General features: G+C 44.4%; 1 protein-coding gene and 1 long non-coding RNA gene across 2 annotated transcripts in view; both read left to right on the plus strand.

Moving 5' to 3' along the window:
• Window positions 1-1,544: 1,544 nt before the first annotated feature.
• LOC122128946 lies at window positions 1,545-9,429 on the plus strand. Its single transcript, XM_042704005.1, has 9 exons — window positions 1,545-1,894; window positions 2,426-2,441; window positions 2,554-2,607; window positions 3,668-3,718; window positions 4,185-5,135; window positions 6,782-6,785; window positions 7,383-7,597; window positions 8,756-8,887; window positions 9,047-9,429. Exons 1-9 carry the CDS (start codon window positions 1,556-1,558, stop codon window positions 9,427-9,429), a joined length of 2,145 nt encoding a protein of 714 aa, XP_042559939.1. The 5' UTR covers window positions 1,545-1,555.
• Window positions 9,430-11,642: 2,213 nt separating this feature from the next.
• The window catches only part of LOC122128943, a 3,329-nt gene continuing 3,201 nt past the window's right edge, over window positions 11,643-11,770 (plus strand). The window contains exon 1 of the long non-coding RNA XR_006151699.1: window positions 11,643-11,722. This is a non-coding gene — a long non-coding RNA (uncharacterized LOC122128943). The remainder of the gene's footprint in view (window positions 11,723-11,770) is intronic.

Genomic DNA, 11,770 nt, shown 5'->3' on the forward strand with positions numbered 1-11,770 from the left:
TTAAATCATCTATGTGAAGGGTATTTCTCTCTCAGATAACCAAGTGAAAATATGTAGCAACACCTCACTCATATAACAGCATGACCAACTGCTCAATTGTTGCACAGAGGTCTGTGCGTGTGTGTGTGTGTGTGTGTGTGTGTGTGTGTGTGTGTGTGTGTGTGTGTGTGTGCGTGGGTGTGGGTGTGTGTGTGTGTGTTTTGAAGCTTCCTGAGTGTCTGAGTGAAACATGACTGTGACAGAAATGCAACAGTATTAAGCAGTAGAGGGATTGGAAATTAACTGTACACTGTTTTTTTTACTAGATATTGAAATTGTCTACTCATAAAATAGTCAACGCTACAACACTGAAAATATCACAACATGTTTCTTCCCAGCTTTGCTTGCATGGCAGAAGGCAACTGCTGAGTTAATGAAGAAAAGCAATCAACTGGTGGATATGGAGAAGATAAAACAACAACTAGAGGAGAAGAATAAAGATATGGAAAAGACAAAACAACAACTAGAGGAAAAGACAAAACAACAACTAGAGGAGAAGAACACAGAGATGGAGAAGACAAAACAACAACTAGAGGAGAGGAATAAACTCCTCCAGGAGACAGAGACAGAGTTAAAGAACATGACTAAAAGAGATAAGGAGAAAGAGGGACTACTGGAGAACATGACCAGTAAGGTGGAGACCAATACAAGACAACTGGAGTCACTGGAAAAGGAACTGCAGGACAGGAACAGTCAACTACAGGACCTGAGAACCCAACTACAAGAACAAGGGAGGGGGTTGAAGGAGAGAGACAAACAGCTGGAGGAGAACAAGGATGAAAAGATTACACTTTTGACAGAGAGCAGGAAGAGACTGGTGGCGATAGAACAGACAAAACAACAACTAAAGGAGAAGAATGAAGAGATGGAGAAGACAAAACAACACCTAGAGGAGAAGAATAAAGAGGTGGAGAAGACAAAACAACAACTAGAGGACAAGAACACAGAGATGGAGAAAACAAAACAACAACTAGAAGAGACAAAGAAACAACTAGAGGAGACAAATAAAGTGACGGAGAAGACAAAACAACAACTAGAGGACAAAAACAAAGAGACAGAGAAGACAAAACAACATCTAGAGGACAAGAACAAAAAGATGGAGAAGACAAAGCAACTACTAGATGAGAAGAATAAAGAGATTGAGAAGACAAAACAACAACTAAAAGACAAGAATAAAGAGATGGAGAATACAACACAACAACTAGAGGAAAAGAACACAGAGATGGAAAAGACAAAACAACAACTAGAGGACAAGAACAAAGATATGGAGAAGACAAAACAACAACTAGAGGAGAAGAATAAAGAGATGGAAAAGACAAAACAACAACTAGAGGAGAAGAATAAAGAGATGGAAAAGACAAAACAACAACTAGAGGACAAGAATAAAGAGATGGAGAAGAGAACGCAACAACTAGAGGAGAATAGTAAAGAGATGGAAAAGACAAAACAACAACTAGAGGAGAAGAACAAAGAGATGGAGAAGACAAAACAACAACTAGAGGACAAGAACAAAGAGATGGAGAAGACAAAACAACAACTAGAGGACAAGAACAAAGAGATGGAGAAGACAAAGAAACAACTAGAAGAGAAGAATAAACTCCTCCAGGAGAGAGAGACAGATCTAGATAACATGACTAAACGAGATAAGGAGAGAGAGGGACTACTGGAGAACATGACCAGTAAGGTGGAGACCAGTAAAAGACAACTGGAGTCACTGGAAAAGGAACTGCAGGACAGGAACAGTCAACTACAGGACCTGAGAACCCAACTACAAGAACAAAGCAGGGAGCTGGAGGAGAGAGACAGACAGCTGGAGGAGAGAGACAGAGAGCTGGAGGAGAGAGAAAGAGAACATCTGACTGGTGAGTGTGAGAGAAGAGATGTGTATCCTAAGTGTTTAGTGACATAGACCGTGTGTTGAGGTCCAAATGACCAATCAAAGTGATTCTCTTTCTAAACTAATTATCCATTAAATGAACTGCTACTTTCACTCACATGGTATAAACACTCTGACATACTCACACATCTCAGCTCCAGTTCCTGTTTTCCCTTTAGATCTCAGTCTCTATATGTGTGTGTTGTGTTGCATCAGGAGGAGAGTCAGTCTCTATATGTGTGTGTTGTGTTGCATCAGGAGGAGAGTCAGTCTCTATCTGTCTGTGTTGTGTTGCATCAGGAGGAGAGTCAGTCTCTATCTGTGTGTGTTGTGTTGCATCAGGAGGAGAGTCAGTCTCTATATGTGTGTGTTGTGTTGCATCAGGAGGAGAGTCAGTCTCTATATGTGTGTGTTGTGTTGCATCAGGAGGAGAGTCAGTCTCTATCTGTCTGTGTTGTGTTGCATCAGGAGGAGAGTCAGTCTCTATATGTCTGTGTTGTGTTGCATCAGGAGGAGAGCCTCCCCAGTATCATTAATCCTGTCTCACTCAGTGCTGTTCACAGTGTCAAACACTTCAGTAGCTACTACAGTAACTGAATGGGCTTCTGATCCAGTTTCTCTTTGTGTTGGACTCCTAGATCCAGATCCTCCTCACAGGAGAAGAGACAGTATGGATGGGGTTCATCCAAATAGTAAGTCTTCATGTTTGTTATTAATTTAATAATACAAATTTGAAAGCACCTCTGTAGAAGTCTGTGAGAAGGTGAAATCCCTCCTTCTCACCCATTCACACTCCGCAGGTATGGAGTCTGACTCATGTTGCCCTGCAAGAGTGGGAGAGAGACATTGGACTCACACCCACACACACACACACACACACACCCGCATGCACGCACACACACACACCCACCCACACCCACACACACACACACACACACACACACACACACATGCCTGGTTATGTATTTTACTAGCCACCCTCTCCATACGGCTAGGTACATTGTTAACTGGGTGAGAGATGGCACGATAGGTGCTGACTTCATGACGTGATTTTACCGCAGAAAACACGTAAACCACCATTGTCACTGTTCACCCGTTTCACCATCCATGTAGTGCGGTAGTCACACACACACACACACACACACACACACACCTCACCATCCATGTAGTGCGGTACCCACTATTTCATGTCCCATTTATTGTTATGTTTCCTATGTATGTATGTCAATGATATGTGTGGTGTGTGGAAGGGGTAAATACTGTATATGGTTTTGGGTGCATTAGTTAACCTGGCTTATGACAATCTAGGAGACTAATTTCCCCGGGAAAATAAATCATTTTATATATTTTTCTACCAAAACAACCATCACCTGCACCATTTTTTCCCAACTTCACCACTGACTCCAGTTAGCCCAACACATCAGTCATTTACCACATTTCATAAATAATCTTCACACTCTGATATTGTCAATGTCCTGATTTAGTGTTCTACAGTTTATGATAACTGGATAATCTGTTACAAAGACTACTGATTTCTAAACTCTTTATGTGTGTGTGTGTGTGTGTGTGTGTGTGTGTGTGTGTGTCTTTCTGCAGTGGGAGGAGAGAGTCCTGTAGATGGTGAGTATGAGAAATGCAAACCTAATACACTCTAGACACTAAACAGTCCTGCCATCCAGCATGTGGAACTAATCCCTGTAGTTTAATGGGCTTCTGATCCAGTTTCTGTTTCTGTTTCTGTTGGGCTCCCAGATCCAGATCCTCCTCACAGGAGAAGAAGAAGTAAGGATGACCCTCCATTCAGTAAGTCATCAGTGTCTCTGCTCAGGTCATGGGTGTAACATTCTCACAGCTGTTGAATAACTCATGTGTAGCATTCAAGCAATGTGATCCTACCACCCTGGACATTTGGACAGATGTACTTTATGGATGCTGGATGGATGTCTAAAAAGAATGAATATTTAATGAAGCATTAATGGCGGCCTATCTAGCTATAGCTAACACTAGATCTGGAAGCTGCATAGTTATTAGTTAGTAGTAGCCATGACAACCAGACAGTTGGCTGCATAGGTTGAAAGAGTCCATATTTGGCTCACTAACAAATGATAGACTTAGTTTGCTTGTTGTGATTATGTTATAACTGAGCTGTGTGTGATGGTTTACTGTGATTGTGTGTGTGTGTGTGTGTGTGTGTGTGTGTGTGTGTGTGTGTGTGTGTGTGCGTGTGTGTGTGTGTGTGCGTGTGTGTGTGTGTGTGTGTGTGTTGCAGTGGGAGGAGAGAGTCCTGGTCCAGCGCCCCCAGTGTCTCCTGCTGTGTCTGAGCTGAGGCTGGTGCTGCTGGGGGGGAGCACTGCTGGGAAGTGGGCAGCAGGAAACACCATCCTGGGCTCAGAGGAGTTTGGGAGGCAGGCCAGCACACACACATCCACACACACATCCACAGAGACCCAGCACAGTGAGAGCAGACAGGGGGAGGTGGCTGGGAGACGGGTGACCGTGGTGGAAACTCCTGACTGGTTCTGCAGTGGACTCTCTGAGAAGGACCTAAGACAGGATGTGGGGCTTTGTGTCAGTCTTTCTGCCCCAGGACCTCACGCCTTCCTCTTGGTGATTCCAGTGGAGCCGTCTGAAGGAGAGGAGATGAGGATGCTGGAGAAAATGGAGGACATGTTTGGGGAGGGCTGTTGGGGACACACACTGATCCTCTTCACCCATGCTGAGGGGCTGAGAGAGAGGAGTGTGGAGGAGTTGCTCCAGACAGGGAGCCAGGAGCTCCAGCAGCTGGTAGAGAAATGTGGGAACAGGTGTCACCTTCTCAATGTTAAGGACAGGCCTGACGACACTAAGATCACACAGCTGCTAGAGAAGATAGAAGAGATGGTGTCAGGAAACAGAGAGAGATTCTACAGCAGTGAGACCTACCAGGAGGCAGAGAAACAGCTCAGAGTGATAGAGAGAAGAATACAGAAAGAACGAGAGGTGGAGGAGAGGAAACTGAGGGAGGAGAGAGAGAGAAGAGAGGAACTTGCTAAAAATGTTCAGGAGTCTCTGAAGATGATGGAGGGAGAGATTCAACAGCATGAAGGAGAAATTAGAATATTGAATGAAAGAACAACAGAGCTGGAGAGAAATATGAAAGAAGAGAGGGATGAGGAGAAGAAGAGGGAGATGGAGAGAGAGTTAAAGAGAGAGATTACACAGAGAGAGGAGATGGAAAGAAAGCTGATCAGAGTGAGAGAAAAGAGAGAAAAGGAGAGGAGCGAGATGGAGGAGAGACACAGAGAGGAGATGGAGGAGATGAGAGAGAGCTATGAGAGAGAGGCCAGGGCTGAAGCAGAGAGAAACCTCATGAAGATCATCATGCCTGAACTACAGAGAAACATCACCATCACCAAGGAGAAGATGGAGGGAGAGTTCAACAGAGAGATGGAGGAGAAGAACAGAATAATGGTGGAGAAGGACAGACAGATGGAGGGGAAGAATAGGCAGATGGAGAGAATGCAGTTGGATGTTTTACAGCTGCAGGAGAGACTGAGAGCGGAGAGGGAGAGGAGGATGGTAGGGGTCAGAGTTCAAAGGGCAATAGTAGGAGTTCCTGCCTTCATCAGTAGAAACTCATCAGGATGGCTTGTGCATTACATCAATAATAATATGTAGTGTGTCAGGGATGTTTGTCATTATGGCCTTTCCAGAAACACAGCCATTAAAAGATCACAGATCACTGAGAATAGAGAGCAAGATCTGCATGGTAGAGCTGAAGGGGAAGAGAAAGATCACAGATCACTGAGAGTAGAGAGCAAGATCAGCATGGTTGCGCTGAAGGGGAAGAGAAGGGGCCTCCTACGCCTTCTTAAACCCCTCAGGATAGTTTAGTCAATATACAGGTGGATCTGCAGAGTATCTCTTCACTTTTAATAATGTTAAATGTGTACGTTAACTGATACTCTGATGGAAAGAAACAGTGTTTCCTGAAGACTTTGTCAGGCTCATGTCTGTGAACCATCTGTGGGCAGTACTATCTAATGGGTACAATTACTGTGAAATACAAGGCAGGGCTTTTACACTTCTCATGACTGGCTTCTGGGGAAGAATGGGACTAAAATTGGTGTTTCACAAATAGTTTGTTCTGTCTGAAAACCTGTTATGACCTGGAACTGTAAGCCTTCAACTGTGAAGGTACTGGAAATGGTTGGGAATTGCAACAAATAATGTAATCTCAAGTGTGGACACAAACCTGAGGTCAGAGTTTAGAGACTGAGTCACTGCGATCCTGTACTGACTGAGTTCAGGGCAGCTGATTTGACCATTGAGTGGACTCAACAGAAGCACGTTCTCAGAGAAACTAAGTACGCTCACAGAGAACCGAACCAGGCTTACAAAGAACAGAGTGAGGTTCACATAGAACAGAAGCACGTTCACATAGAACAGAAGTACGCTCACAGAGAACCGAAACAAGGCTGACAGAGAACAGAAGGAGGTTCACATAGAACAGAAGCATGTTCCTATGAGTGTTGCTCGCACTAGAACTCTCCATGTATATGAAAGATGAAGGTTAAATGATGAAGGTTTTGTTTGACATATTACCTACTGACTGTATGTATAATGTAAATATTTATGCATATTTAAGTTTATTTTCATTCAGGTTTTATACTTATTACTGTTAGTTATTCTGCTGTTGAAGTTCTTGTTTTTCCGGCAACGTGTGCTTTTGTTTACGTTTTGATCATGTGGTGGTGTCATGTGCCTTCTGTTTTTGTTTTGAAATGACATGTGTCTCTGAATCCACCCTGTCTTTGTTTGATTTCCCGCCCCTTTTGTGATCACACCTGATTTCTGTTTGTTGTGATTGGTTTGTGGGTATTTAAGCCCGGTGAGCCTGGCAGTCTCTGCCAGATCGTGCCAGTTTATTACTTGGGCTGGTCCAGCGATTAGTAAGTCTCACTGTAGTCTGTCTGCCTGTCTGCCTGTCTGCCTGTCTGTGATTTTGACCCTTGCCTGGTTTTTGACCTGACCCTGTTTGGATTCTGTGTTTTGGATACCTCTGCCTTGGACTCTGTTTGACGGTTGGATTTTTAACCTTTTGCCTGCCTGTTGATTTACGAGACTGTCTTTTGCCCTTGGTTTGTTGCCTGAGAACTGTATTAAAACTAACTCTGAACCTTGAGCTGTGTTGTCTGCTAGTGGGTCCTTCACTCCTGAAAGCGTAACAATGACATGTTATTGATGATGTTTGTGTTTTGAAATTTATAAAAAGGCTTCCATGACCACATTCACTCATGCTCAGCCCATCTTTCTTAGCTTGTCAGGAGATTTGGAGTGGTAAAGTGGCAGTTCTATAAAACATGGCAGCGTCCCTGAGGAGCAGCAGAGAGGAGGAGCTCATGATGTGGAGATATTCTCATTCACACCAGCAGCACTCCAGCCCGGCTGCGAGAACATCTCGCACATCCGCCTGTGGGTGCTGCAGATCATCTTCGTTGTTGACGCCATCGCTGGTCTATGTGGGCCACCTGCACATGGCGGAGAATTACAAGGAGCGCGATGAGGCAGCCGAGTTCCTGAGCTGCCCGCTGGAGGCGCCCGACCAGGGAAGCGTCCGCACCACCAAGGAGACGCATAGGCACACTGTAACGGTGCGGCTGCCCGTTACCGCTAACATTGTACTTGAACAGGACAAATGGAGTAGCCAGAGCGAGATACAAACACAATGTTTATTTTGCCCACAAACCCCGACAACTACATTTCACCACAATCACTGCATCTGTAAGACACAAACATATAACATACCATCACGGAAGAGCCATCCATACATCGCATGGCAAACATTTTACATAGCTAAGACAATTGACATTTTCAGACAACAGTGAAGCTGGCTTCTTTTGCACAACTTTTAAAAGTAAACTTTCCATTCAGAAGCTTTTTATCATCTATTTCGCCGTATCGCGCTCACCATTCACTCAAACCGTAACGTTAGCCTACTACACAGTTTGCGTGGCCAAAAAGAATGTTTATCTAAAAAAAAAAAAAATCGCGTTAATGTCGCGATAAAAAAATTAACGGCGTTAAAATGGGTTTGCGTTAACGCCGTTAATAACGCGTTAAACTGACAGCACTAGTATTTATTGATAGTTAGGCAGAATAGGTATTATTTTAAAGATAATTGATTTAGGATAGGTAAAATGGTTTAGGCTGCGCAAGTAAAATGCCAGCGCAAATCATGTGAAAGTCAGATGGGTCTAAGGTGAACAGCAGCCAACACCTCTGACAGTTGAGTGGAAAATTACATGGAGCTTACTTTTGATTATTGAAAGTGTCTGTTATTTTGAAGTTATTTAGTTATTGCAAATTATTGTTTGGAGTTTTTTTTTCCTTTTCGATGTTTTTCTCCATACTAAGATGTTTGCCTTCTGCCACGGGCGAGTAAAACCTTTTGGATTAATCCTAAATATTTGAAACACTGCCTCACAGCCTTTATTTCACTGCCGCAAAGTCAGCCATCCTACACAAACACACAGTGAGGGCAGAGAAAATTGCTGAAACCCATCTGGAGGAGGAGAAAGAGGAGGAGGCACAGGAACAGAATGAGGAGAGTACGGCAGCACAACAGGAGGAGGATGAGGAGGTGACAGAGGAGTCTCAGGAAGCAGAGGGGTGGGGTGGAGGAGAGTAAAGAAGATCTGCAGGAGGAGCTGAAAGAGGAGAAGGGGGAGGACAGAGAGGAGGCCAGGGAGGAGAAGAGAGTAGATGGGGTAGAGGAGAAGGAGCAATGCCCTAAGGAGTTGGCAGAGGAGGTTAAAGAGGAGCTGTCTACTGCTGAGGACAAGGTGGGAGAATCCACAGCGGAGGGCACACCGGAGGAGGTGGCAGAGGAGGAGAAGATCAAATATGAGACCCACACACCAGACAAGGAGGTGGTAGTTCCTCCTGCTAAGAAAGAGGAAGAGAAGTTGTCTCCACAGGAGGAGGTAATGGGTGTGAAAGAGGAGGGGGTGATTTCAATACCACAGGCAGTGGGAGGGGAGGAGAGAGAGGAGGCGCAGGAGAGAGATGAAGTGAAGCCTAAGGGGCTGTGTCTAGAGGCAAACCCTCCAGCGGAGTTAGGAAAGGAGGTGGGATCTCCAGGGGAGTTAGGAAAGGAGGTGGGATCGCCAGGGAAGGTAGGAAAGGAGGTGGGATCTCCAGGGAAGTTAGGAAAGGAGGTGAAGCCTTTAGTGGAGCTGACAAAGCAGGTGAAACCCCTGGAACTTAGTAAAGATGCAGAAGACCCAGGAGAAGAGGTAGTGTGTGGAGAGGTGAAGTCTCCAAAGGAGGCGATGGAGGAGGTGAGGGAGGTGACAGCTGTACAGGAGGTGCATGAGGAGCTGGGAGGTGTGCAGGAGGTGCAGGAGGAGGTGAGGAAAGCCTCTGGGGCTCAGGAGGAGCTGGAGAACTCTGAGCGAGCGGAGGAGACCAGGAGCCTGAGCCGCCTTAGCAGGGGCAGCTGCAGAGCACGATCAGACGACCTGACCATATGAGCCATACACAAACAAACAAACACACAAACAAACAAACATATGAAATACATACACAAACAAACACACAAACAAACAAACATATGAAATACAAACACACACAAACACCAAAACATATGAAATACATACACAAACAAACAAACATATGAAATACATACACAAACAAACAAACAAACAAACAAACAAACATATGAAATACATCCAAACACATACACACATACATACATACATACACACATACATACATACATACATACATACATACATACATACATACATCAACAGGTGCCTGACTAAATACCAGTATCTTTATATACTCCAGCACAACAAACCCCCTCATGTCCCATACACATGCTAGTCAACGTGTGCTGTATCTGGGCAGCGTATTTCATCTGAACATATTGGGGAAAGTTATCTTACTTTTCACACAAATCAGCAAACAATAAAACAACCCAGTGCCTTAATATAACCTGCTTCACAAAAGCAGTGAGCTGTTAAAAGCAGTGCATTCCTGTGTTACATTTTCTGGTTTTAGATCATTAATTCATTTTATTTTGTATGATGACAAATATGAGGTGGACCTAAGGCTTGTATAGAGCGCTAATTTATTAACTTATTTATGAGCTGTGACATAACTGTGATGTAGGGTAATGTGCTTTTGAACAGAAGAGGTTAGTCAGTGTCTCAGTGCCTGGCAGCCTGGGGATGAGGTTTATGTTGAAACACATGGAACAATGAATACATTCCTCTCATTTTGTGGAAGATCTGATTGTTTTAACACCTTACAGGAGACAAGAGCAGTGTCGTATCGTTGACCACAATGGCAGATCTGAAAACAAAATGTAACTTTTTAACTTCATAGTTGTTCAATTTAATTGAAAAACATTTAACTCTGTGTGTGTGCATACTGTTAACACTGTTGCTGACTGTCATTCTGTTTTCAAACTGACTCAGTTGACATGAACATGAATGGAGAATGTCTGTCCTCCTGAAAGTGTGTGTTTATGTGTGTAATTTGTATCTATATAAAGTGTGTGTTTATGTGTGTAACGTGTAGCTATCGTATCGTTCTCGTATCACCTCATACATGTAGGGGGACCAGACAGCGCATTATCAAATCACAAATCAATATGTTAAGGCTCTAGGACAGCGCATTATCAAATCACAAATCAATGTTCAGTCTCTAAGACAGTGCATTATCAAATCACGAATCAATGTTCAGTCTCTAAAACAGCATTTTTTGTGGGGGGGGGGGCAGCTACACTGTAAAGGTGTGTGTGTGTGTGGTGGGGGGCAGTTACACTGTACAGGTGTGTGTGTGTGGGGGGGGGGGGGCAGTTACACTGTACAGGTGTGTGTGTGTGTGTGTGTGTGGGGGTAGCTACACTGTTCAGGTGTGGGGGGGGGCAGTTACACTGTAAAGGTGTGTGTGTGGGGGGGGGCAGTTACACTGTACAGGTGTGGCGGGGGGCAGCTACACTGTTCAGGTGTGGGGGGGGCAGTTACACTGTAAAGGTGTGTGTGTGTGTGGGGGGGGCAGTTACACTGTACAGGTGTGTGTGTGTGTGGGGGGGGGGGGGGGGGGGGGCAGTTACACTGTACAGGTGTGTGTGGGGGGGGGGGGAGGGGGGCAGTTACACTGGTCAGGTAGTAGACTTTAACCCCAAACCTCCCAGAGAGAGGATTTATGGACAATATCATGTGTATGATATAATATAATGAGACATCTTCCATTAACATGAAGCATATTGTAGGATAACTATCATATTATTCAGATGTGGGTTGGCAATCCTCTATTCACCTCCTGCCCTCTAATGGTGGAGAGAAGAACTGCAGAACTGCTTGAGTTCAGTCTTCAGTCTTCAAGTCTGGAAGTTAATGATTGAAAGGACTAAATACCATAAACCTGAATTACAACACAGCTGGACTTTCCTCCTGGACACATAGTCTGCTTCTCGTGATCTCGGTAACGTTGGATAAAATGTCAGCTAGAATGTAAACTCTTTAGTTTATAAACCTGAGCTAAACTGGTAATAAGAGGAAGGACTGAGAGAAAGGACTAATCCAGAGACTCAGCACTCAGGATTCCAGCACTCCTGAGAGAGGAAGTGAAGTCGGTAGATCGGCTATTCCAGACGACGGACTTTTACTGGGAGAGAAAATGGCCTCCAGATCTCTCTGAATAGGCAGGAGTGTCCAGTCTGCACGAGAAACAGCCCGTGTGTGTTTGGTATGTTAAGATTCTTGGAAGCAGAGGAACCACAACTTCACTCCCATAGCTGAAACACAAGACTGGGTAAGACCTACTTTGTGATGAGCAGAAATGATTTATGTCATAATAGTC

Source organism: Clupea harengus, unplaced genomic scaffold, assembly GCF_900700415.2.
Source record: "Clupea harengus unplaced genomic scaffold, Ch_v2.0.2, whole genome shotgun sequence".
In the NCBI taxonomy this organism is placed as follows: domain Eukaryota; kingdom Metazoa; phylum Chordata; class Actinopteri; order Clupeiformes; family Clupeidae; genus Clupea; species Clupea harengus.